Below are 26,003 nucleotides of genomic sequence, written 5' to 3'. Positions count from 1 at the left end.
ACTCCCCTGTGGATCATTTGACCCAATCTCATGCTTTAGGAATGGAACTCATAATCCAGATATAGAAACTAAATTTTATGGAACATTCGTAAGCATCCCATTTTTACAAATGATTTTGAGACTGGTGAGATAACCAATTAAAAATTGACATGGAGGGACCAGTGGAGTTGCACATCAGGCTAATCCTCTGCCTTGTGGTGCTGGCATCCATTTAGAATCCAGGTTCATCTGCTCCATTTTCCATTCTGCTCTCTGCTTGTGGCCTGGGAAAGCAACAGAGAATGGCCCAAGTCTTTTCCTTGTAAGAGATTTGGAGGAAGCTCCTGGCTTCTAATCTGCGCAGCTCTGGCCAATATAGGCATTTGGGAGAATGATTTAGCAAATGGAAGATCTTTTTCTTTCTCCTATTCTGTCTGTAAATCTCTCTCTCAGTTTTAGTATATGTGCTGTAGAAGTAAGCGCTAAATCTGTCTTTCTAATAAAATAAATTCAAAAGATTTTTTTTGGAAATGCAAATCAGATTTTTACAGATACAGAAAGATCTTCCATCCTTCCATTTGTTGATTCACTCCCCAACAGAGCTGAGCCAATTCGAAGCCAAGGAGCCCCTGCCAGGTCTCCCACGTGGGTGCAGGGTCCCAAAGGTTTGGGCCGTCCTCTGCTGCTTTCCCAGGCCACAAGCAGGGAGCTGGATGGGAAGTGGAGCAGCAGAGACACAAGCTGGTGCCTGATGGGATCCCAGCACTTGTAAGCTGAAGATTTAGCCATTGAGCTATCACACCAGGCCTCCAAAATAATTTTTCTTAATTCCACATGGTACAAATAAGAATAATTTTGGGCAAGCATTACCGTAAATTAGGTTAAGCCTCTAAGGACTTTAATGACTGCAGTGTATTTGGAATTTACTTTCTGTCTGTTGGGAGTTGAATGGAGAAATTTCCCTTTAATATATGTGTTCTAAGATGATTATAGGGTAGTAGGTTAACTTTAGCATAATATGAGTCTTGGGCCCGGTGGCGTGGCCTAGTGGCTAAAGTCCTCACCTTGAACGCTCCGGGATCCCATATGGGCGTCAGTTCTAATCCCGGCGGCTCCACTTTCCATCCAACTCCCTGCTTGTGGCCTGGGAAAGCAGTGGAGGACGGCCCAAAGATTTGGGACCCTGCACCCGTGTGGGAGACCCGGAGGAGGTTCCTGGTTCCCGGCTTCAGATCGGCATAGCACCGGCCATTGCAGTCACTTGGGGAGTGAATCATTGGACAGAAGATCTTCCTCTCTGTATATCTGACTTTGTAATTAAAATAAATAAATCTTTTAAAAAAGTAATATGAGTCTTAATAACTTTCCCGCGTCATCCTCTTCTAGTTTATTTAAGAGACTTCATTCTGACTTCATTTACGGTTTTTGTGTTTGTTTTGTTTTTGCTGTAGGATGGATAGAATGACAGAAGATGCTCTTCGCCTAAATCTGTTGAAACGGAGCTTGGACCCAGCAGATGAGCACGATGATGTCCTGGCAAAGAGACTCAAGATGGAAGGGCATGAGGCCATGGAGCGTCTGAAAATGTTGGCACTGCTCAAAAGGAAGGATTTGGCAAATCTTGAAGTGCCACATGAGTTACCCACCAAGCAGGACGGCAGCGGTGTCAAGGGCTATGAAGAGAAGCTCAATGGTAACCTCAGGCCTCATGGAGACAGCAGGACTGCTGGAAGGCCAGGGAAAGAAAACATCAGTGATGAGCCTGTGGACATGAGTGCTAGACGGAGGTATGGTTCAGTTTAGTTGCCTTGGCGGTTAGGGTCTTCTCACAAACTAAGCCTGTAGAAATAGAATTCCAGTGAAGGAAGAACATTCTTCATTCTATAATTTCTTGGAAGATTTCTCTGTGTTGGCTGGCTGGCTGGACCATGAATTTCTTTTATTTCTGTCAAATGTGGTACCTCAGAAATACGTAGCATACGTTAAGTTTTAGGATTTTTTTCTTCCATTTTACTTGAAAGAGTATTCAGAGAAAGAGAAGAGATACTCAGAGAAAGAGATCTTACATCCACTGATTTACTCCCTAAACTCCCACAACATCCACAACATTCAGAGCTGGACTGGGCCAAAGCAAGGAGCCAGGAACTCAATTCTTGACACTCAGGTGGGTGAAGGGACCCAGTTCTTGGAGGCTAACATGTGCTGCCTCCCAGGATGGCCATTAGCAGGAAGCTGGATTGTAAACTGAGGAGTCTAGACTTGAGCCAGACACTCTAGTGTGATTGATGCTTGTGTTCCAAGCATGAACTGAACTAGACACCTGTCTTGAGAGTCATGGTTCAGAACCTTAAGTGTGAAATGTAAAATGATCTACTGGATGATCATTAGAAGTAAATTAATAGGGCCCGGCGCAGTAGCCCAGCAGCTAAAATCTTCGCCATGCATGCTCTGGGATCTCATATGGATGCCAGTTTTAAACCTGGCAGCTCCACTTCCCATCCAGCTCCCTGCTTGTGGCCTGGGAAAGCAGTCGAGGATGGCCCAAAGCCTTGGGACCCTGCACCCGCGTGGGAGACCCAGAAGAGCTCCTGGCTCTGGATCAGTTCAGCTCTGGCCGTTACGGCCACCTGGGGAGTGAACCATCGGACGGAAGATCTTCCTCTCTGTCTCTTCTCTCTATATATCTGCCTTTCCAGTAAAAAATAAATCTTAAAAAACAAAATTAAGTTAATATGTGTGGCCTCCATTGTGGTATAATGGGTACAGCCACTGTCTGCAATGCCATCATCCAATATGGTCTCCTGTTTGTGTCCTTGCTTCTCAGCTTCCAATCCAGTTTGCTGCTGATGGCCTAGGAAAAGCAGCAACAGGTGGTCCAAATGTTTGGGTCTGCCACTCACAGGGGAGAACCAGGGCGAAGCTCTAGGCTGCTGACGTCAGCCTAGAGTGCCTGCACCATGGAAAAGCTTAGCCTGGTACTCCCTTGTGGGTTTTTGTTTGGAGATTTCTTTGAAAAGCATGAATAAACAGGGAAGATAGGTAAATAGATCTACTGTTCACTGACTCACACCTTCTCATGGGCTGTTTTCTACTGCCTTCCTAGATGAATTGGCAGGGAACTAAACCAGAGCAGCCAGGATTTGAACCTGCACTCGTATGTGATTTCAGTATTATGGGCTGTGGATTAATCTCCTTGCTGTGCCACAACACTCCCTACTAACTGTAGTTTTTGTTGTTGTTGTTTAAACCTTCGCAGGCCATGTGGAGCTGCAGCTACTCCCACCCCACACCCCGTCCCTCCCCCTGTACTAACATTAGTTTTAAGAACATTCAGGGCCAGCATTTGTAGTATAGCACATTTAGCTGTAGCCTGCAGCACCGACATCCAGTATGGGTGCCAGTTCAAGTCTTCAATAGTCCACTTTTGATTGGTTCCCTGATGATATGCCTGGGAAAGCAGCAGAGGGTGGCCTACGTGCTTGGGGCCCCTGCACTCGCGTAGGAGACCTGGAAGAAGCTCCTGGCTCTGTCTTTGGCCTCATCCTGTCCCGAAGTAAAACAGCAGATGCAAGACCCTACTCTGCCTTTCAGATAAGTAAAATAAATCTTTAAAAAGAACATTCTGGGGCTGGCGGCGTGGCCTAGCGGCTGAAGTCCTCACCTTGAGCGCGCCGGGATCCCATATGGGCACCGTTTCTAAACCCGGTGGCTCCACTTACCATCCAGCTCCCTGCTTGTGGCCTGGGGAGGCAGTGGAGGATGGCCCAATGCTTTGGGATCCTGCACCCGCGTGGGAGACCTGGAGGAAGTTCCTGGCTCCTGGCTCCGGATCGGCACATCACCAGCCGTTGCAGTCGCTTGGGGAGTGAATCATTGGACGGAGGATCTTTCTCTCTGTCTCTCCTCCTCTCTGTATATGTGACTTTGTAATGAAAAATAAATAAATCTTTAAAAAAAAATTCTGATTTGGACTGGAATTTGGCGTAGTGGGTTAAGCCACTGCCTCTGATGCCAGAATCCCATATGAACACTGGTTCAAGTCCCACCCAGCTGCTTCACTTCTGCCCAGCTAATGCTCCTGGGAATACAGAGGAGGGTCACTAAGTACTTGGATATTTGCCACCCACATGGGAGACCTGGATGAGTTTCAGGCTCCTGGATTTATCCTGGACCAGCTCTGGCTATTGCAGGCATTTAGCAGTGACCTGCAGATAAAAGATGTCTCTTCTCATTTCTCTTTCCCTACTATCCCTGAATCTCCCAATCTCTTTTTCTGTTACTCTGCCATTCAAATAAAGGAAAAATTACAGTGTGATAAAAATACTTTTTAGGGCCCAGTGCAGTAGCCTAATGGCTGAAGTCCTTGCCTTGCATCCACTGTGATTCCCATATGGGTTCTGGTTCATATCCCAGCTGCTCCAATTCCCATCCAGCTCCCTGCTTGTGGCCTGGGAAACAGTCGAGGATGGCCCAAAGCCTTGGGACCCTGCACCCGCGTGGGAGACGGGAAGAACTCCTGACTCCTGGCTTTGAATCAGCTCAGCTCTGGCTGTTGTGGCCACTTGGGGAGTGAACCAGTGGATGGAGGTTCTTTCTGTCTCCTTCTTTTGTAGCTCTGCCTTTGTAATAAAAATAACTAAATCTTTTACAAAAAAAAAAACTTTCTAAAAGAAACAAGTAAAATTAATACAGATTTCCAAGAAAGATAATCATGGTTTCTTTAATAGGGATTACAAGATGAGTAAGTGAAAGCAGGAGGAAGGCAATATCTTGACATAGCCATTTTGCCTAAAGGTCTTACTTTACTCTTGGTTAAGAAAATTACATCTTTGGGTCTGGCGGCATGGCCTAGCGGCTAAAGTCCTCACCTTGAACGCGCTTGAATCCCATGTGGACGCTGGTTCTAATCCCAGCAGCTCCACTTCCCATCCAGCTCCCTGCTTGTGGTCTGGGAAAGCAGTCCAGGACGGCCCAAAGCCTTGGGACCCTGCACCTGTGTGGGAGACCCAGAAGAGGTTCCTGGTTCCCGGCTTCGGATTGGCGCAGAACCGGCTGTTGTGCTCACTTGGGGAGTGAATCATCGGACAGAAGATCTTCCTCTCTGTCTCTTCTCCTCTGTGTATATCTGACTTTGTAATAAAAAATAATTTTAAAAAAAGTTTTTTAAAAAAAAAAGAAAATTACATGTTTAAAATAAGGTGTGTGAAATCAGTATTTATATTTTGGAAGACTAAAAACACACAGTGATTCTTTTACCAAGATATGAATAAGAGACTTTTCCTGCTTCTGAATGTTGAACCAATGAGGGCAGGATCTCTTCTGTTTTGGTTTTAAAGGGATATTGTTTAGACTTTGCCATATCTGTGCTATTTATTTTAAGATTTATTTTGAGCCTGGCGCGATGGCTCAATGGCTAAATCCTTGCCTTTCCAGTGCTGGGATTCCGTATGGGTGCCAGTTCATGTCCCAGTGGCTCCACTACCCATCCAGCTCCCTGCCTGTGGCCTGGGAAGGTAGCAGAGGGATGGCCCAAAGCCATGGATCTCAGCATCTATGTGGGAGACCCTGAGAAAGCCCCTGGCTTCCTGGCTTCAGATCATCTCAGCTCCAGTCACTGCTGGCATTTCTGGAGTGAAACAGCGCATGGAAGATCTTTCTGCCTCTCCGCTCTATAAATCTGATTTACTTATTTTCATTGGAAAGGCTGCTACAGCCAGAACTAGCCAATCTGAAGCCAGGAGCCTCCTCCGGGTCTCCCACGCGGGTGCAGAGTCCCAAGGCTTTGGGCCGTCCTCTGCTGATTTCCCAGGCCACAAGCAGGAAGCTCGATGGGAAGTGGAGTAGCTGGAACACAAACTGACAGTTGGGCCATTGTGTTAGCCATCTGTACTGTTTAATATATATCTTGAATTATCATTTAGTGTTTTCAGATAAAATTTCCTGATCATATCACACAATTCCAGAACATCTGAACAGGAATGTTTCTGCCATTGATAAGTAGAAACCCCTAAGCAAAAACAAAAAACACAAAAAGAAATTCCTAAGCAATCAACTTCAGCATGAAGGATTCCTTACCTTAGAAATAATCTTTTGCTTTTAAGACTTATTTTAAAGACAGAGGATGGGGAGTTAGAGACACTCCCTAAGGCTCCCCAGCAGCCGAGTATGGGCTGTGCTAACACCGTGCACGAGCATTGAAGTGCAGCAGTAATCACCACCTGCGATGCTGACATTCCATATTGAGATGCCAGTTCACCTCCCAGCTCTTCTGCTTCCTATAACTCTGCACTGATAAGACTGGGAAAACAGCAGAAGACAGTCCAAGTGCATGGGCCCCTGCCACCCAATGGGAGACCCAGATATGGAGTTAAGTCTTTGACTTGTCCCAGGCTTGGTTCTTGTGAGCATGTGGAATGCAAACTAACAGATGGAAGATTCTTTTCTCTGTTACTCTGCCCTTTACATCCTGTTTTTTAAAAGATTTATTTATTTTATTACAAAGTCAGATATACAGAGAGGAAGATCTTCCGTCCGATGATTCAGTCCACAAGTGACTGCAATGGCCGGTGCTATGCCGATCCAAAGCCGGGAACCAGGAACCTCTTCTGGGTCTCCCACACGGGTGCAGTGTCCCAAAGCCTTGGGCCGTCCTCAACTGCTTTCCCAGGCCACAAGCAGGGAACTGGATGGGAAGTGGAGCTGCCGGGATTAGATCCTGCACCCATATGGGATCCCGGCACGTTCAAGGTGAGAACTTTAGCCACTAGGCCATGCCGCCGGGCCCTAAATCTTTTTTTTTTTTTTTTTTTAAGGAAAAGAGAGGACTGGCACAGTAGCCTAGTGGCTAAAGTCCTTGCCTTGCGTGCACCGGATCTCATGGATGCTGGTTCGTATCCCAGCTGCTCCACTTCCCATCCGGCTTCCTACTCATAGCCTGGGGAAGCTACGAGTAGAGGATGAACCAAGATGTTGGAACCATACAACCATGTGAGAGACCCAGAAGAAGCTCCTGGCTCCTAACTTAGGATCTGGCCAGCAATGACCATTGCAAATATTTTGGAATTAGACCAGCAGATGGAAGATCTTTCTCTTTGTAACTGTTTTTCAAATAAAAATAAATCTTTTAAAAAGTAGAAAAGAGGAAAGAAAAGTTGGCAGGCTCAGCGCAGTAACCTAGTAGCTAAATCCCTTGTCTTGCACAAACCAGGATCCCGTATGGGTGCCAGTTCATATCCCAGCTGCTCTAACTTCCTGCCATCTCCCTGCTTGTGGCCTGGGAAAGCAGTCGAGGATGGCTCAAACCCTTGGTACCCTGCACCCATGTGGGAGACCCGGAAGAAGCTCCTGGCTGGTGGCTTCAGATCGGAGCTGAGCTCTGGTGGTTACAGCCTCTTGGGGAGTGACTCAGTGGGTGGAGGATCTTTCTTGTCTCTCCTCCTTTCTGTAAATTGGACTTTCCAGTAAAAGTAAAAGAAATTTTTTTAAAAAAGAAAAGAGGTCCCAGTGCAGTAGCTCAGTGCTTAAAGTCCTTGCCTTGGACACGCTGGGATCCCATATGGGCGCCGGTTCTAATCCCTGCAGCCCCACTTCCCATCCAGCTCCCTGCTTGTGGCCTGGGAAAGCAGCTGAGGACGATCCAAAGCCTTAGGACCCTGCATCCCGCATGGGAGACCTAGAAGAGCTCCAGGCTCCTGGTTTGGATCGGTGCAGCTCCAGCTGTTGCGCTCACCATCATGGGAGTGAATCATGGGACGGAAGTCTTCCTCTCTGTCTCTCCTCTCTGCCTTTCCAATAAAGATAAATTTAAGAAAGAAAAGCTACTCTCCAACATGGGGTGCATGCATCACAGTCAGCAGCGTAACCCTCTGAATCACAAAGCCCTCCCTCTGTTTCTCTGCCTTTAAAATAATAATAATAATAATAATAATAACAACAGCGAAGAGAGGGGCAGGTCTAGTGGCGACACTCCTGTATCTCTTGTCCAAGTGTCCCGGTTTAGTATTGGCTTCACCTTCTGACTCCAGCTTTCTGCAGACTCGAGGGGCAGCAGCTGCTGGTCTGACCAGGCCTGGCTGTTGCATTTGTAGATAGGAGTGCCCATGGAGTATGCCCCCCTTTTTTTCTCTTACTTTCTCTCTTCCTTAAGTAAAAGATACAGAAAAATCTGTAAAAGGTGTCTAGCCAAGACTGAATAGGTGATGTGCCTTGGGAAATGAAGTAGAATGAATGAAAAATCTTCCAGCACTCAAAATTATTCTTGCATGTTGATATTAGGGATGAAGGCAATGAAAAGCAGACATTTTAAGTAAGTTACAGAAAATTAATTCAAACACTGTATTCAGGTCTGACTTTAATAAGGGTCTGGGAACTTGGAATATAAGAATAAAAAAATCTTTCTCCCTCTAGTGGCTTTTGCTATAAACTGTGTGTTTACATGTTGCTGTGTCTGTAAGCAGCAAGGTTCTACAGCAGTCCACACAAATTTATTAGCTCATAAGCCATTCTTCCTACCCTGTTATATCAGTTAAATTTCATTTATTTTAGTAATTCCAGTTTACCTGTGAAGTATTGAATGCCTGTCCCATCAGGAGATAACTTTGTTCAGAAGATATCCATGTCCCATGCAGGTGAAGGAGCCACTTGGGAGCTCCGTCTCATGTTGGCCTTTCCCTGAAGGCAGCGTATAATGGCTCAGGTACTTGGGTCACTGTTATCTCTGTGGGAAACATTGGTAGAGTTCTGGTTCCTGGCTTTAATCTAGGCCATCCCTGATAATTTGGGCCATTTGGGTAGTGAACCAGCAAACAGAAGATATTAACACTCTGACTTTCAAATAAAGAATAAATGTTAAATAAATAGATAAAAAGACCTCTTTGTCCAACTGCACTCTTGAGAAATAATGGAGAAGCTCTTGTGCCTGGTGAACTATGACTGTAACACATTTAAATGAGACCTTGTAAGCTCGTTCCCCTAGAACCATACACTCCTGACAACAGAGATGATCTCAAGGAAGAGGGGAACTGGGAAGTGATCTTTGTAATCGGGAGAGAGATACAAACTCCAATCATGGTTTGGGAATCTGAAGCAGTTAGAAGTCCTCATATTCTTACTGTCATCATCTTAAGCATTGAGTGCCACTTTTCATTATCTACAGAAAAACACCCAGCCCAAGAAAGACCAATACAAAGTTTGTCTACTAAATAGGGTTATTGGGCATAGCATGGTAGCCCAGTGGCTGAGGTCCTCGCTTGTATGTGCTGGAATCCCATATAGGTGCCAGTTCATATCCTGGCTGCTCCACTTCCCATCTGGCTCCCTGTCTGTGGCCTGGTAAAGCAGTCAAGGACAGCCCAAAGCCTTGGGACCTTGCACCAATGAGGGAGACCTGAATGAAACTCCTGGCTTTGGATCGGCTCAGCCCTGGCCATCACAACTATTTGGAAAGTGAATCAGTGGACGGAAGATATTTTTCTGTCTCTCCTTCTCTGTAAATATTTCCAATAATAAATAAATAAATCTTTAAAAATAAATAGGGTTGATAAGAACGTGGTAGACTTAGATTTCAAAATAATATCTAGGGGCCAGTATTTCTGACATAGCAGGTTGTCCCATATATGGGTGCCAGTTTAAATCCCAGCTGTTCCATTTCTGTTCCAACTTTCTGCCAATGTGCCTGAGAAAGCAACAAGGGATGGCTTAAGTGCTTGCGTCCCTGCACCCATGTGGGAGACGAAATGAAGCTCCTGGCTTCAGGCTTGCCCATCCCTCGTCTTTGTGGCCGTCTGGAGAGAGAGCCATCTAATAGAATGCTATCTCTCCTTTCTTCTTTGTAACTCTTAAAAAAAAAATTGGGACCTGGCAAAGTCCTCGCCTTAAGCATGCCGGGATCCCATATGGGTGCCAGTTCTAATCCCGGTAGCCCCACTTCCCTTCCAACTCTCTGCTTGTGGCCTGGGAAAGCAATGGAGGACGGCCCAAAGCCTTGGGACCCTGCACCTGCGTGGGAGACCTGGAAGAGCTCCTGGCTCCTGGCTTCGGATTGGCTCAGCTCCGGCCGTTGCGGCCACTTGGGGAGTGAATCATCAGACGGAAGATATTTCTGTCTCTCCTTCTCTATTAATATATCTAACTTTGCAATAAAAATAAATAAATCTTTAAAGATAAATCAATTTGTACACAGTTTCTTAATGTGAGTACCCTGGCAAGTAGGTACAAGTTCCATGTATTTCATTGTCCTGGTTCAGTCCTCCTTTGTCTGTAGACTGAGTATTTGCAGTTATTATTTTTTCAAGCCACTCATAAGACTTTCTTCTGCCTGTTCTTCACTTTGACAGATAAGGCTTTCAGTGAGATTCACATCATGGCCTTTCTTGCAAATCTTCACATAGCAAGGATAATGTTAGTACTGTATTGACCAGTGTATGATCTGTTCCCAAGAGGATGGCTGGGTCTGCTGCCTTTGCCTTTCTTACTAAGTAATAAATGACAGCTCAGGGGAGCACAAGATGCAGGGAAAATCTGTCAATCTGTGTGAGGCGAAATTGGTGATTGGCACAGTAATTAAGATCCCTCGTGGAGCCTCTGCATCTGTACCAGGAATGCCTTGCTTTGAGTCCTTACTCTACTTCTAGGTTCTGCTCATACACACCCTGGAAGCAGCAGGGAATGGGTCAAGTACTTGGTTCCTTGCTACCCATGTGGGCGATCTAGATTGAGTTCCTAGGTCCTGGCTTTGGTCTGGCCCAACCCCAGTTCTTGGAGGCCTTTGGGGAGAAAACCAGTGGATGGAAAATCTTTGTTGCTTTATTTCCAGATAGATAATAAATTCCTTAGCAGAGAATGCAAGGAAAAAGACACAAGGGGAATGACAATGACTGGCTTTAAAATAGAAGTAAGAGATAAATGTTCTTATTTTTTTTAATTTATATTAATAAATATAATGAATGTAATTATTATTAGTGTGATTCACTTATTTGAAAGGTAGAGAAAGAGACAGATGGATTTCTGCTATCCACTGGGCCAGGCCAGAGCCAGTAACCTGGAGCTCAATCTAGGTCTCCTACATATATGGCAAAGACTCAAGTCTTGAACCATCATCTTTGCCTCTCTGGCACGTTAATAGAAGGTGTGGACAGAACTAAATCCAGGCACTGCAGTATAGAATGCAGATGCCCTAGGCAGTAGAGCCCACTGCACCACAGTGTCCACATGTTGAAGGAATTTGTTTTTATTGGAAAGGAAGATTTACAGAGAGCAGAAGCAGAGAGAAAGATCTTCCATCTGCTGGTTTACTCCACAAGTGGCCACAGCAGCCAGAGCTGAGCCAGTCTGAAGCCAGGAGCCAGGAATTTCTTCCCAGTTTCCCATTTGGATGCAGGATCCCAAGGCTTTGGGCCTTCCTCAACTGCTTTCCTAAGGCACAAACAGGGATCTGGTTGAGAAGTGGAGTAGCTAGGACATGAACTGGTGCCTGTATGGGATCCCGGTGCATGCAAGGCGAGAATTTAGTCACTGAGCCATCACACTGGGCCCTTTAAGGAATTTAAATGGAGAAAACATTCTGCTAAGATTTTGCTATTTGCTTCCATCCTGGTGTCTTCTTTATCCTGGAAGTTGAATTTCTGTCTTTTCCTGGGTGAATCAGAACAGACTTAAATTGCTTTGGATTTTTTGTTCCATGTAGAGAGAAAAAAAATTGGGGCTGGCATTGTGGTACAACAGGTTAAGCTACCACCTGCAATGCCAGCATCCTGTATGGATACTGGTTCGAGTCCTGGCTGCTCCACTTCCATCTGATCCAACTCTGCTAATGCTCCTTGGGAAGCAGCAAAAGATGACCCAGGTACTTGATGCCCTGTACCCAAGTGGGAAACCCAGGTGAAGCTCCTGGCGTCAGGCTTCAACCTGGCCCAGCCCCTGCCATTGTGGCCATTTGGGAAGTGAACCAGCAAATGAAAAAGCCTTTTTCTATTTCTGTGTATAATTTTGCTTTTCAAATAAGTGAAAAATAAATCTTAAAATATTAACATTTTTATGATTACTCACTGTTGGAAATACTTTGATTTTTCCTCTTTTCTTTTAGTGAGCCTGATCGAGGAAGGCTAACTCCCTCTCCAGATATCATTGTTTTGTCTGACAATGAGGCTTCCAGTCCTCGTTCTAGCTCTCGAATGGAAGAAAGACTTAAAGCAGCCAACCTGGAGATGTTTAAGGTAAAAAGAATGAAAGTTTTTTCTTCATTTTATACTACATCTATTTTAATACCGTAAGAATTCTCATTCTGGTTTTTTACTTTATTCTTTGGATCCGAGTAATTTAATAAGGTCTAGTGACTTTCAATTTCAAAGGCATACTGTTTTAGAAGGAACTCTTAGAGCATATAAAACGAGAGAAGAAGGCCTGGCATGATAGCATAGTGGTTAAGGTCCTCACCTTGCACGCGCTGGGATCCCATATGGGTGCTGGTTCTAATCCCGGCAGCCCCACTTCCCATCCAGCTCCCTGCTTGTGGCCTGGGAGGGCAGTTGAGGACGGCCCAAAGCCATGGGACCCTGAACCCATGTGGGAGACCTGAAAGAAGCTCCTGGCTCCTGGCTTCGGATTGGCGCAGCACCAGCCGTTGAGGACACTTGGGGAGTGAATCATCGGATGGAAGATCTTCCTCTCTGTCTCTCCTCCTCTCTGTATATCTTCCTTTCCAATCAAACAAATAAATCTTTAAAAAAAAAAAAAGAGAGAGAGAGAGAGATGGCCCGGCGGTGTGGCCTAGTGGCTAAAGTCCTCGCCTTCAACGCACCAGGATCCCATATGGGCGCCGGTTCTAATCTCAGCAGCTCCACTTCCCATCCAGCTCCCTGCTTGTGGCCTGGGAGAGCAGTCCAGGACGGCCCAAGGCTTTGGGACCCTGCACCTGCGTGGGAGACCCGGAGGAGGTTCCTGGTTCCCGGCTTCGGATCGGCGCAGCGCCGGCCGTTGCTGCTCACTTGCGGAGTGAATCATCAGATGGAAGGTCTTCCTCTCTGTCTCTCCTCCTCTCTCTGTATATCTGACTTTGTAATAAAAATGAATAAATCTTTAAAAAAAAAAGAGAGGGAGAGAGAAGATTGTTAAAAAGCACATAAAAGCAAGTGTCACAATATAATTTATCTGTGGAAAATAAAAAGTTCGTAATTCAAGTCACATAAGATAAACTTAGCTGGAAGGATACCTTCTACATTATATCCAGAATCTTAAGCTAGAAAAGTTTGTATGTTTAGCTTGGGGAAAATGGATTTGGAATTTTTATGAGAGTTAATTTAAAAGAAAACAATGTCTCTTTGGTCATGTAGCACCCACTGAATGTTCAGACTCTGTGTCAACTCCCCCAGAAATACAGATAATCCTGTCATCCCTTCTTTTGATGGAAGATGAAGGGTTCAAGCCTAAGAAAAAGAGATCAGCCATTTGGACGGGTCTCTGGGCCCTGTGGCCATCACTGACACTCGTCATGTGTCCTTAGGGGAAAGGCATTGAGGAACGGCAGCAGCTCATCAAGCAGCTGAGGGATGAGCTACGACTGGAGGAAGCCAGACTCGTGCTGTTGAAGAAGCTGAGACAGAGTCAGCTGCAGAAGGAGAATGTAGTACAAAAGGTAATGTGCCCTGGAATGAGACACTGGAGCGAGGAGACTAGTTTGAGAGAGGGCTGCCCAGTGAGGCTTGCTCTTACCTGTTTCTGAGGTAGTCTCAAGGAGCAGTGATTTCTTTTCTTGTACTTTAATCATGAAAAGCCTAAATTCCCTGTTTCTCAGTTTTTCTTCAAAAAGAATAAGAGCTTCACATCGGCAAGGAATTTTAAAGTCTAGAAACCTACCAGGCTACCACCTGTATTGGCTTTTCCACAGTCTCATTTTGTCTTCCTTCTCTCAGACTCCAGTTGTACAGAATGCAGCATCTATTGTTCAGCCATCTCCTGCCCATGTGGGACAGCAGGGCTTATCCAAGCTTCCCTCCCGGCCCGGGGCCCAAGGGGTTGAACCTCAAAATTTGAGAACATTACAGGTAATGTGACTCGTAGTGAGAACCTAGTATTGAAGGGTCCTGTCTTTTCTTTCTCTGTCTTAAGGCTTTTGTGGTGATTATAAAAACAGTCTGGCCATGATAGGGTGTTCCTATCACACATTGTTCTGTTAAATCTGTAAGGTATGATCTAATCTGTGGTAGAAAGGTGATGATCATTTTTTTCCATTCTCATGTTTCTTCTGTAGAAAAGGTTTCTAGCTTCTCTTGAGAGGAATTGGATGAGTTTTTAGGGGTGGGTGGAAGCCAGTAATTTTCTACTCGCAAATCAGGGTAGACAGTAGTGGTCTGTTTATCCCAGAGATCATGAGATAAACTTGCCAGACCTGGCTGTGTCCTTGTGTTTCTGCTCAGCTGTGTATTTGAGGCAGTGTTTTTCTCCATTTGCATTTTGTGAGGCTTTAGTATCACCTGTGACTACTTTTTTCTCTTCTTCCTCTTAGGGTCACAGTGTCATCCGTTCAGCGACCAATACCACTCTCCCACACATGTTGATGTCTCAGCGTGTTATTGCACCAAACCCAGCGCAGCTGCAGGGTCAGCGGGGCCCACCTAAGCCTGGCCTTGTACGCACCACCACACCCAACATGAATCCTGCCATCAATTACCAACCAGTAAGAGAGAACTCTTTTCTTGTTGAAATGCCCCTAATTTTTAAAAATTTTGTATGCACAGAAATTCTAGGATAAGTGAATGGAGAACATTCCCAAAAGTGAAAGCTTTGAGGGATTTGTGAAGATTAGTAAAGAGAGAAGACAGACAGCAGGGTAGCAGATAGATGAGATATTTGGGAACAAAGGGAAGGACCTAGAAAAGTATCATAAGAATACGTGAGAGAAAACATCACTAATGTTTGTTTAACAGTTTTAGCTCATAGCCACCATTATTATCTTACTGTTTGCTAGAGTTCTTTAGCAGTGAATAAGTTGGTCACCTCCTATCCTCAGGAAGCTAAGTCGTTCACGTTAGCATCAAATAGTCCTCTACCAAGAATGCATGTGTGCCTGATTCTGTCTCCCATGTATCAGCCCTCACTGATAACTCTCCTCAATCTATTTTAGCAGTCAAGTTCTTCTGTTCCCTGTCAGCGCACAACATCCTCTGCCATCTACATGAACCTTGCTTCCCATATTCAGCCAGGGACTGTGAACAGAGTGTCCTCACCACTTCCTAGCCCCAGCGCCATGACTGATGCTGCCAACTCACAGGCTGCAGCCAAACTGGCTCTTCGCAAACAGCTGGAAAAGACCCTCCTGGAGATCCCACCCCCAAAACCTCCTGCTCCCCTGCTTCACTTCCTGCCTAGCGCAGCCAATAGTGAGTTCATCTACATGGTAGGCTTGGAAGAAGTCGTACAGAGTGTCATTGATAGCCAAGGTAAGATATTTCTTCTCATCTCATTTAAGTAGAAGGTTGCCAAGGCTGCTTGACTTAGGTGGATTATCACAGAATACTGTGAAGTATTAAATAATTTCTCATTACTATTGCCAAACTACCGCCCATCTCTTTCTGTATAGATTTGGGGAGCAACATATCAGAACAATTTTTTGTGCACATATATGTGTGTATCTTGGGCTAAGTATGTTTTGATGTGGCGGCCAATGTTTATTAAGGTGCAGTGGATTAAGTCACCACTTATGTTGCTGGCATCACCCCTCAGAGCAGTAACTGCTCTGTTCTAATCCAGGTACCTGCTAATTCACTGAGAAAATAATGGAGGATGGCCCAAGTGCTTGGGCCCTTGCTGCTGATAAAGGAGATCTCAGGAAAATTCTGGGGCCCAAGCTATGCAAGGTGGCCTATCCCCAGTCATTGCAGCCATTTAGGAAATGAACTAGCAGATGGAAGATTCTCTGTGTGTCATTCTGTCTACCAAAATAAGTAAACTGTGTGTGAATGTGTGTTAAGTTTTATTATTTTGTATACCTTTCATATTTCTAGCAGCATATAATGTAGTTCTTTTAAATGGTGCCTAATGTAATGCATGAATAATTTGATGATTAGAACTTTTGATACCAGCTTTTGGAATTATGTTAAATTATTGTATTTAGCCCCTGTGCTTTGAACATTGACAGTCAAGAAAATACAAATACTAACATTGATAGCTAAGTATAGAAACAAAAAAGCCATTAAATAGAGCCCAGCGCAGTGGCTCAATCACTATATCCTCGTCTTACAAGCGCTAAGATCCCATATGTATACAGGTTGCTGTTCCACTTCTCACCAGCTGCCTGTGTGTGGCCTGGGAAAGCAGTATGGCCTAAAGCCATGGGGCCTTGCATCCATGTGGGATACCCAGAAGAAGTGCCTGGCTTTGGATCGGTTCAGCTCTGGCCATTGCAGCCATTTGAAGAGTGAACCATTGATGGAGAATCTTTCTTGTTTCTCCCCTTCTCTCTGTAAAAATCTGATCTGCCTTTCCAATAAAATAAATCTTAAAAAAAAAAAAAAAAGGCACTAAACATCACTGAGCCACACTACAGAGTGTTAACATCATACACTCTAAACTTAAAGAAGTTACTAAGTTTTCAAATATATGCACTGACGGAGAACTTCTTACAGGCAAGGAGAGTCCCTAGAAGACTCTGTATTAGCTGTAAATAGGTCACAAAGTGACTGAGACTGATCGTGAAATTGTAAATGTATAAATCAGAGGTAAGGATAGTCTGAAGTAAGATGTTAAGTGAAACAATTGCTTGAGTTTCATGACTGAATTGGCACAGTGTTTTCTTCTCCCAGCTCTTGTCATTTAATAGCTGTTTTGTTTCTTAGGCTAAATTTTCTCAGTTGTAAAGGAGTATGCTATTGTCTGAACTCCTTAAAATCAGCAGAGCAACCTCCTAGAAAAGTAATATTTGATGGGCGGTGCAGGGAAACAAAAGAAATATAGGATGTGTGAATTCACTGTGTTCTTTTTTGTTGCATTTAGGCAAGAGTTGTGCCTCACTTCTGCGGGTTGAACCTTTTGTGTGTGCCCAGTGCCGCACAGATTTCACCCCTCACTGGAAGCAAGAAAAGAATGGTAAGATTCTATGTGAGCAGTGTATGACCTCAAACCAGAAGAAGGCCCTAAAAGCTGAACACACCAACCGACTGAAAAATGCTTTCGTGAAAGCCCTCCAGCAGGAACAGGTAAGAATGCCGACTTCTCCTCAGCACTCAGTTGTGTGGGTTTGGCTGTTTCTTATAGTTTGGGAGAGTTTTCCATATTATCCACATAGGCTTTGGGACCTGGCAGCCTTATCCCTTTTCTTATTATTCTATGTTTCCTACTTCTGCCTTCCACTTGTTTTTGATTAGTAGGAACATAGTAACATATGACTGAGGTTTAGGAAAAAGAACAGAAGTCGTAAGACTGCTAACTTTTCCATTGCACTAAAGAAATCCATCTATTCTAAGCCTCATGTTTTCCTCAGACCAATTTATTTTGGTGGAAGGAACATATATTTGTACTAGAAATCTGAGGGAAGTAATTCTTTATAGTCCGTATCTGACAAAGGAAAAGAGGATTGTTATAAAGTTGCCTGTTGAAGGGTATATCTCAAACATCTGTGGTAGTTACAGAATATCTTAAAGAGTGGAAAATGTGTTGCCTGTTAGGATATTGACATTTCCGCTCTGTCACCCATTAGACTTTTGTTGAATGGCATCGTTGATCTTCTAGAAAATGGGTAGGAAAAGTCCAAAGTGAAACCCCAACAATGTATCAGTGAGATTGTAGTCCCCACACAGTTCCTTCCAGCCAAGTTAGGAGAGCCAGCTTTCCTCAGGAGAAAATGGAATCCTAGTGGCCACTTAGATTGCAATCTCAGGATAACCACCCCCACCAGACTCTTTAGACTTTTGGATATCGCTCAGGCTACCTGGCAACATCAGAGATAAGAAAACCTCTGAGGTTTCTGATTAGAAAAATTGGGTACTATCCTTCCGAGCTGATGAGATGACTCCCAACAGGAAATTGAACAGCGATTACAGCAGCAGGCAGCCCTCTCCCCCACTACGGCTCCAGCTGTGTCCAGCGTCAGTAAACAAGAGACTATCATGAGACATCATACACTTCGACAGGTGAGGGACTTTTTTTTGCCTAATCCTGGTTTCTGTCAATTATTTGTCCCCCATTTATCCCAGTTCAGCCTGTCTTCTGTGGAAAGCACTCTATGGTCCATCTATCCTCCTATTTAACATTCCATCTTGGCAAAGTGATATCATTCGTCTCCTCATTATTGCAGGCTCCACAGCCCCAGAGCAGCCTCCAGCGTGGTATTCCCACATCTGCTCGCTCCATGCTTTCAAATTTTGCACAGGCACCCCAATTGTCTGTGCCAGGTGGCCTCCTTGGTATGCCAGGTAAGCAAAATTGATCTGAGAACTTTGTTGGGGGATTAGCTGGTTAATACACAGTTCTTTAGCACCCCCTTTAGGTAAATTGTTCCATCCTTTGCTTCCTGTTTTTTCTTTAGGGTGAACTCCTCACTCGTGTTAGCATGTTTGCTAAATTTCCACTACATGCCAGCTGTAGTGCGGTAGGATTTTGGTGGTGAAAACAACGCAGGTCTCCTGAAATGGAACATCTAATGGACATGTGGCTGTTAGTTTCTTTTGGCGAGGCCTGCAGGGTCAGGTGTCCTGTTTGGTAAAAATCTAGCAGTGCTTCACAATCCCTGCCCAAAGTGAAAGCGGCTTCAGCAGTCCTGTCTCCTTGTGTTAATGATCTTCCTCTCACCACCATGTCATGTGCCACCAGAATTACGTGCATAATTTCTGATAGGATTAAATTTTCAGGGAGATTTTTACCTAAAACTTGGGAGTAGGAAGAAATAGTTGCCAAAATCAAGCATATTGAATCTGGACAGGTGCAAGCAACTTCCAGTGTTTCCTCCATCTCCAATTCTGTAGTCTCAGGGCAGTGCAGAAAGGAATGTCATCTCCTCTTTTAACACGTGCCCTTCCACTTTTGTCTCCTGGATCTAGGTGTCAACATAGCATATTTGAACACTGGCATCGGAGGACATAAAGCCCCCAGTTTGGCAGACCGGCAGCGTGAATACCTTTTAGACATGATCCCTCCCCGGTCTATATCGCAGTCCATCAGTGGACAGAAATAACGCCTGTTCCATTTGCCCTGCCCCAACCTTGAATCCTTTGCCCCTTTCCTCCCCCATGCCCCCAACTTCCGTCGCATGCAGTGCCTGTACTGGTGCCTACCATACACGGAAAGCAGAACAGAAGGCAAAAAATAGAAATCAGCAACACACGCCCTGCCCGCCAACTCCCCTGCACTTCACACTGCTGCGATCTGTTCTGCCACTCTGTCTTCTCGCTCTGGTTTTCTTTAACAGTGAGATGGATCTTTGCCTCTACTAGAGGTCAGAATGAGGTCCTGGGGAGAATCCAAGCCCTCTGACATGTGGTTCTGAAGTTTATTTTATGCTATAATTATTATCATTTTTTAATGATGTTGTGTGTCTTCCCTTTGTTCAGTGAACGGTTAAACCCTCTTCCCTCAATCTTTTTCTTTTCTTTCTGCATGCCTGTCTTTGGTTTTTTGTTTTGTTTTCAATCTTTTTATCTTTTGGTGAACACAGATAACATTCAGTGAGAATGATAGGAACATTGCGAAGTGCAGCGAGGTCCCCAGCTGCCAAGCAGATTATTAGTGGGAGTGGTAGAAGCAGAAGTTTTGAATGCACTTAACTGGAGTTGGGGCAGAGGTGGCATCAAACAAGAAGGCCCAGCTGTGGGTTTCTTGGGGCTGGACTGTTTGGGAGGCAGTGTTTATTACTGAAGTTGGGCTCTAGGAATGAGGGGCAAGAGCCTGGAAGGAGAAGCTTTAAAACTCCACCACCTTGGAATTTACCCATGGAGGATGGGGAGAAGGAGGTATAACGATAAGCGTAGTGATGAGCCAAGGAGAAGCGAGACCTTGTCCTTGCCTTCTGGACCCCAGGGGTCTGATAAGGGTGGTCTCCTTGACTCCACTGGGACACAGAAGTTATTCCAGGCCAACTAGCCCAAAATGATTGCATCTTATTTTCTTTGTAAAATTCTTTCCCACCCCACCCGCTTTTTAAAAATCCTGATCTTCCCCTATGACCACAGTTCTATCTATAATATAGAGGAATGGCTGTTCCTGGGTTGATTTTGCTGGGTGTCCTAGAAGTTGGAATGGGTATGAGTCAGGTGACGGAGGGAGAACATAGATGAAAAAGAGATTTTTCTCAGCAGTTCTGAGTCCTAGATTTGCCTCTCCCTTCACTTTCCAAGTGCCAGGAGGTGAGGATGAGGGCACCTGAGGAGGTGAGAGAACTGCCCTGCCTGCAGAGCCCGCTGCTCGTGTCCAAACCAACTCTGGATCTTTGCTATAGTGGTCGTGTGTCCCCCCCCCCCCCCAGGATTCTGTTGATTTTGCTTCATTTTATATTAATTTTTTTCTTAAGCGCTACTAATTTAGAGAATGAATTGAATTGTGCAATGTTGCTATTCTGGTGATTGGGGAGATTAACATCCCATTTGCCCACGCTGTGGGAGAGGTTGGTGGGGATGGGGCGGTGTCTGAGGTGAGGGAAAGCCCTCAGAGGATGGGCGTCTGCTCTCCTCAGGGTGTACCCCACCAGACCCTCCCGCTCCAGAGCTGCCAGAGGCTGCTGGGGGATACTCTTAGCAGAGAGGGCTGTGGAGAATTTTAATGTTTTGCCCTTTAAAGCCACCTGAGAAAGTTCCCTCATTTTTATTTTTAAAAATTAAATAATTTTTTTAAAGTAAGAAGGCACTTTTAAAATTAACACACACCCAAACTGCACATCTTCCCCATAAAATTTGGGGTGGGGTGGGAGAAGGAGCTGAAATCGGGTTCAGTTTCCCACTTTGGCCTCTGCTCTCTGCACCCCAGTGCCACTGTGGGTGATTATACTGGCCCTACGGGCCTTCCTGGCTTTTTTTCTTTCTTCCTTTCCCCCAAATTCATGGAGCACTTAATTAAGGAGCAGAGATGCAGCTAGTGTCTGTGCTCCCCACGAGTGAAACGATCTGGACGCGAGACACTAGGAACAGGTAGTGATCGGGTCGTTTTCAAGTATTTTTCTGGGGAATGTGGTACCCCTGACTGTACGTGATGGGAGAGGGAGGGGGGTTAATGGAACTGGGTCTGGGGTTATTTTAAAATTATATATATATATATAAAGATATATTCTTACATCTTTTCTTTGCCCTCTGTGCTTTGAAAGCACTGGATAAAAGCATTTGGTTTTGCTTTTCTCTCTTCCACAAAATTGGAAGCGTGTGGGGTTTTTGTGTGCGTGTGTATGTGGGTTTTTTTTTTTTTTTTTTTTTTATGTTTTCTTATGTCATCTTGCCTTTGGGCATGTCTGTCTAGCCTCTCCCCCATGATGAAGTGCCATTTCTGTTACATCTCCCTCTCCCCAGCTCAGAGGTGCTCAGCGGTACAAGGTACCCAAGTTTGTCAGTTGAGATTAAAAGTAAGGAACAGAGAATGTGCAATACCGTCTGGCTGGGGCTGTCCCTGCCCTGAGCTGAGTCCCCGCCCTGGGAGCCAGGCCACTTTGGAATGGGGTTTGGAAGAACGGTGTGTGGAGATGGGGAGAGAGGGGAAGGAAAGCCCGATGTCGAGCACCTGCTTGGGTGCTGAGGCCATAATAGGGCAGAGGGTGGACCCTTCCCTGGTTTGAATCCCCTCAGGGTCAGTTACACAAAAGCTGCTTGTTGAATAGTATAGCTCTGTGACCCTTTACTCAGTTGCTGAGGTTTGATTTCTTCTCCTTTCTTCTCCCAGTTTTCATGCCCTTCCCGGGGATAGTGATGGGGGTGAGGTCTTAATCATGGTCAAGTATTAGCCTTCCACCTCCTCTCCTCCCTCCATGTCCTTGTCCGTCCGTCTTCCTCAATTCTCTACTTCATCACTGATTACCCTGTCTCCCTCCAAGTCTCATTGGTATCCGTCCCTGGGCCTTGGGCCCTGTGGACAGTAAGCCTCATGCCCTTAGGACAGAAGAACAGATCCTCTGGTCAGAGTCATTCCTTACCTTGAGCTCCACATGAAGCTCAGAGTATTGGCAGAGTGCGGATCCCAGGGACTCGGCCTGGCTCCCTCCAGCTCCAGGCACTAACGGTGTCTTGCTCCCTAGAAACCTGGTACAGAGCAGATTGCTATGTGGCTTGGGTAAGGCTGGGAGGCAGAGGTCCATATTTGTCATTTTTATTTTGTCATTTGACCACAGCATCTGGATTCCCTTCATCCCTGGAATAAGTATTTTCCTACATTTTTGGATATATGTATGGTAGACAATTTTTTTTTAAGACACAGAGATAAATGTTTTCCTGCTTTGGTTACCTTTCCTTTCCCCTTTAAAAGGAATTAGCTATAGAACTGCTTTGTAAAGATGCTTCTTGATATTTTACTTTTGTTCCTTTTCCCTAACCATTCCCTTTTCTCCCCGATCCTCCAGAAGGCATAACCCTTCTCTCCATACACCCCACCCCCACCCCAGTCCTAGGCTCCATTCCCTTCCATCAAGACCTTCATTAGCTTATGATATTTGCTGCCGAGATGTTATAACAAGGACTCATTCGTGTATATAAGCTATTTCTTGATCCATTTAAAAGGAATTGTACATTGTGTAGAAAAAAAAAAAAAACCTGAAAAAGAGAAAAAAAAGCCCTAGCCATGGATATTGTGAAGCTGTGTTATGTCATTTTGTAATGTGCCCGTTTGTGTATGATCCGTGCAAAAGGGTTTCTGGGGAAGGGGAGGGGGTAGGGAGGCACGGCTGTGGAGGGTGGGTAGGGGAGTGGGCCGGGCCCAGCACGCTGAGACTGGCAGCTGCTCCAACCCCATCCCTCCTTAGAGATGCCACCTCCCCCACCACCACCCCTAATTTGTGCCTTGCCTCCCCACCCTGGAGTAGTCCCTCCGGGTCACCAGCACTGCCTTGGCAGAGCCCACTCCCTATCCCAACCTGCCCACCCTCCCTACCTCCCCAGCATTAGGTTGATACTGTGGGGAAGGCTGGGGGTTGGGAGGTAGCCGAGGAATGGGGCAGTTCCCGGGGGCATCGAAACCAAGTATTATGAATTGTAATTGTATTTGCACTGTTTTTTTCCCTCTGATTGCATCAGCATATATACAATATACCTATATAACAAAATCCAGTGTCAAGCTTTCTTATGCAAGGGATCCACCCCACCCCAACCCTCCCCACCCTGAGGAGAAAGAGCCTGGTCTCCTGGGCCTGTGGAGGGTGGCATGTCAGGGGACAGTCGAGAGAATCTTAACAAGACATCCTCAGGGTCTCACCAGGTGACAGCCCTGTGTACCTGCAGTTCTAGGCCCGGTATCTGAGGTGAGGCCGGGTTCCTGTGCTTGCCAGTGGAGAGTACCCTTTGCTCATGCAGAGGGTAGCGCGGGGCACAGTGGAGATCTGGGCTTTCCTGCTGATCTGCCGTGTGGTCTTTTTAGTAGTTAATTTTCTGGGCCTCAATATCTTAGAAGTGAGAGTTAAATCATCCAACCATAGATTTTAAATTCTAGGCTTCCTTTCTACTCACCAAAACAGAAAAAAACTTGAGGTGAAGAAAGTGTTGCACTAAAAAACCAAGTAGGACGCTGAAGTGGCAGGCGTGGTAGCACTCTGTGTGGTGAGGCCCTTGGAGAGCTGGCTGTCCCTTTCTGCTTTGGGAGGAGCAGCAGAGTGGCCACTGAGACATCAGACTCATGATGTATTCATGTTCACCTTAAGTTTCTAGTCATCTGAAAACAGACTAGATCCCTAGTCCCACTTCACAGCCAACCACAGAGCCCTGCGGGTAGCTGGCCACTCAGTGTCCCAGTGGTGATCTAGTTAGATGCTCGCCTTGTGAGCTGTTACCAAGTGGGACTTTCCTGTCATCTTGTGACGAAAAGGAAGAGCTGCTGCTAGAGCCCACATCTTACCCTCTCACCTTAGAGCTCAGTTGAACTCCTGCCAGCAGCCAGATCACTGTGTGTCTCCCTCGGGAGCCCAGTGTGCCCACAGCCAGATCACTGCGTGTCTCCCTCGGGAGCCCAGTGCTGTGCACCCACTCTGCAGAGCCCGGGGAGGAGACAGGCCTCTGGGTGGAGCCTTGGCCAAGGTGGAAGGAGAGATTGGGGTTGGGGAGCGGGGGAGCAGGGGGTGGGGTGGGACTGGCCTTCCCCGTATAGGGTGGGTGGGAGGGGAACAAGACCCTTTTGCACAACTCTTTTTTAAGTTTCCTTTATTTTTTTTTTTTTTTGAAACTCATTCTAATTTTCTGCATTGTGTTTGGGAAATAAAATGAAAAAACTAAGACCAATAGAAACTGGTTTTCAAAAAGGCAAATACACTCCCATCTGTTTCAGATGCTGCTGAGCACATTAGCAGTGACAGATTCAAATAATAAGCTAATTTTTGGAGAAAGGATTAAAAGAAAAAAACTTTGTAATATTTATCACTTGCAAGCTATGTTTAATAAAGAAAGGAATGGTTTCTAACCTTTGCTGAGCCTTGTGTTTTAGTCATGGTGGGGGTCCTGGGCAACGCTGGCCAAATGGGGAGGAGTGGGAAATTGACGGGGGTCCATGGCAGGGTCCTCTGCCACCAAAACCCAACTCGGAACTCTTCTGCTAACAGAAATTGAATGGGAAATGACACACTCAAAAGAGAGACAGGTGCATGGAGTGTGGGGAGGGGCAGCTGGCTGCTGGTTGTTCAGAGCTGTCATGACTGATGCGCTGGGGAGAAGGAGGTCAGAGGACTCAGCCCCAGGCGGGCATCTCAGCTTGGGCGTGTGGAGATGTACTTGGGTTTCAGAATGGAGGCATGCTGGCAGCTGCAAGATGAAAGTAAGAACAGAGCCTCTTGCTCTACCCTCCTGCTTCCCCAACTCCCAGGGGACCTTTTTAAGTTGTGTCTCTGGGTATGTTCATATTTACATCAAGAGGCAGAAATAATGGGGATCTCAGGAAGGAGCAGCTAGGCCGGGCGCAACTCCCAGCTGACTGGTTTAGTTTGAGGTTATTTGGTATTGGGGAAGGGTGCAGAATTTTTTTCCATTTCTTGAAATGGGGCAAGGAACAGAGAAACCACAGCCTCACCCGCCCCCCCAGTACCTGCCTGCCCCTGAAAAGGAGCTGAAGAACCGCTGGTTTCTCCCCAACCCCAAGGTGAAGGGAAGTGAGACAGATTTCTTTGGTAATTCTAGATTGGTGAGCTGGGAGGGAATTGACCCAGAGGGTGCCAGGCTTTGGGCTTCGTGCCAGTCGCCTAAGAGTGAAGGAGGTGGTTAGAGCCCTGTCCCGGGGCTTGTAGCACACCAGCCTTCCACGGGGACCCCCAGCTGGCCTGCAGAGAAGACTGCCAGGATAGGTGGGCCCAGCACCACAAACTGGGGCCTCCTCTGCCCCAGTATCCAACCCAGCTTAGAGGGCAGACACCTTCCTCTGAAGGTACCAGGTAGCCCTGAAAGCCTGCTTGCCCTCTGTATCCTGGTTGATGAAATTGCTGTGTAACAGATGCAGAAGGCTGCTTGCTGCTCTCTGGTCCCATGTCACAGATCCTATGCTCCCTAACAGTTGACAGTAGCACGTACATGGCTCTTACCTGCTCAGGGAAAGACAGAGGATGCAAATGAGGAGGTCACCCAGGCTTACATGGATACCTACCACAAGACCAGGCAGCCCACCGTAGACCTGAACAGGGTACCATCTGTCGGAGGAGCAGGCGTGAGGGCCAAACCTAGCCCCTCTTTGTCCCTCAAGTCTGGCAGCCCTGGGTCTTGTTGGAGGGGCCTACCTGCCTCCAGCACTGCTACCTACTGGACCCTGCTCACACTGAGACAAAATGAGGCACTGTTTTTCTTGTCCCTGAGCTCCATCTCAAGGCCACGGCTCTGTGGGGATGGAAACTGGCCTATCAATTTCAGCCAGTTCTGCCCAGATTGAGGTCCCACTGGGCC

At 46.0% G+C, this 26,003-nt stretch overlaps 1 protein-coding gene across 3 annotated transcripts in view; it reads left to right on the top strand.

Annotated features, from left to right (window-relative positions):
- The window catches only part of GATAD2B (GATA zinc finger domain containing 2B), an 81,586-nt gene extending 58,873 nt beyond the window's left edge, over window positions 1-22,713 (top strand). For 2 of the 3 annotated variants that reach the window (XM_058660294.1, XM_058660296.1), the window contains exons 2-11: window positions 1,431-1,766; window positions 12,062-12,191; window positions 13,478-13,609; window positions 13,887-14,018; window positions 14,480-14,650; window positions 15,098-15,413; window positions 16,966-17,168; window positions 17,991-18,101; window positions 18,266-18,383; window positions 19,008-22,713. In XM_058660294.1, the coding sequence (XP_058516277.1) occupies window positions 1,432-1,766; window positions 12,062-12,191; window positions 13,478-13,609; window positions 13,887-14,018; window positions 14,480-14,650; window positions 15,098-15,413; window positions 16,966-17,168; window positions 17,991-18,101; window positions 18,266-18,383; window positions 19,008-19,141 (1,782 nt within the window). In that variant the 5' untranslated portion in view covers window position 1,431 and the 3' untranslated portion in view covers window positions 19,142-22,713. The remainder of the gene's footprint in view (window positions 1-1,430; window positions 1,767-12,061; window positions 12,192-13,477; window positions 13,610-13,886; window positions 14,019-14,479; window positions 14,651-15,097; window positions 15,414-16,965; window positions 17,169-17,990; window positions 18,102-18,265; window positions 18,384-19,007) is intronic. The other variant, XM_058660295.1, reaches the window with a different exon arrangement.
- The last annotated feature ends 3,290 nt before the right edge of the window (window positions 22,714-26,003 follow it).

This window comes from Ochotona princeps, chromosome 2 (assembly GCF_030435755.1).
Source record: "Ochotona princeps isolate mOchPri1 chromosome 2, mOchPri1.hap1, whole genome shotgun sequence".
Classification (NCBI taxonomy): Eukaryota; Metazoa; Chordata; class Mammalia; order Lagomorpha; family Ochotonidae; genus Ochotona; species Ochotona princeps.
The sequence above is the reverse complement of the archived record's forward strand: the minus strand, read 5'-3'. Positions and strand labels throughout refer to the sequence as shown.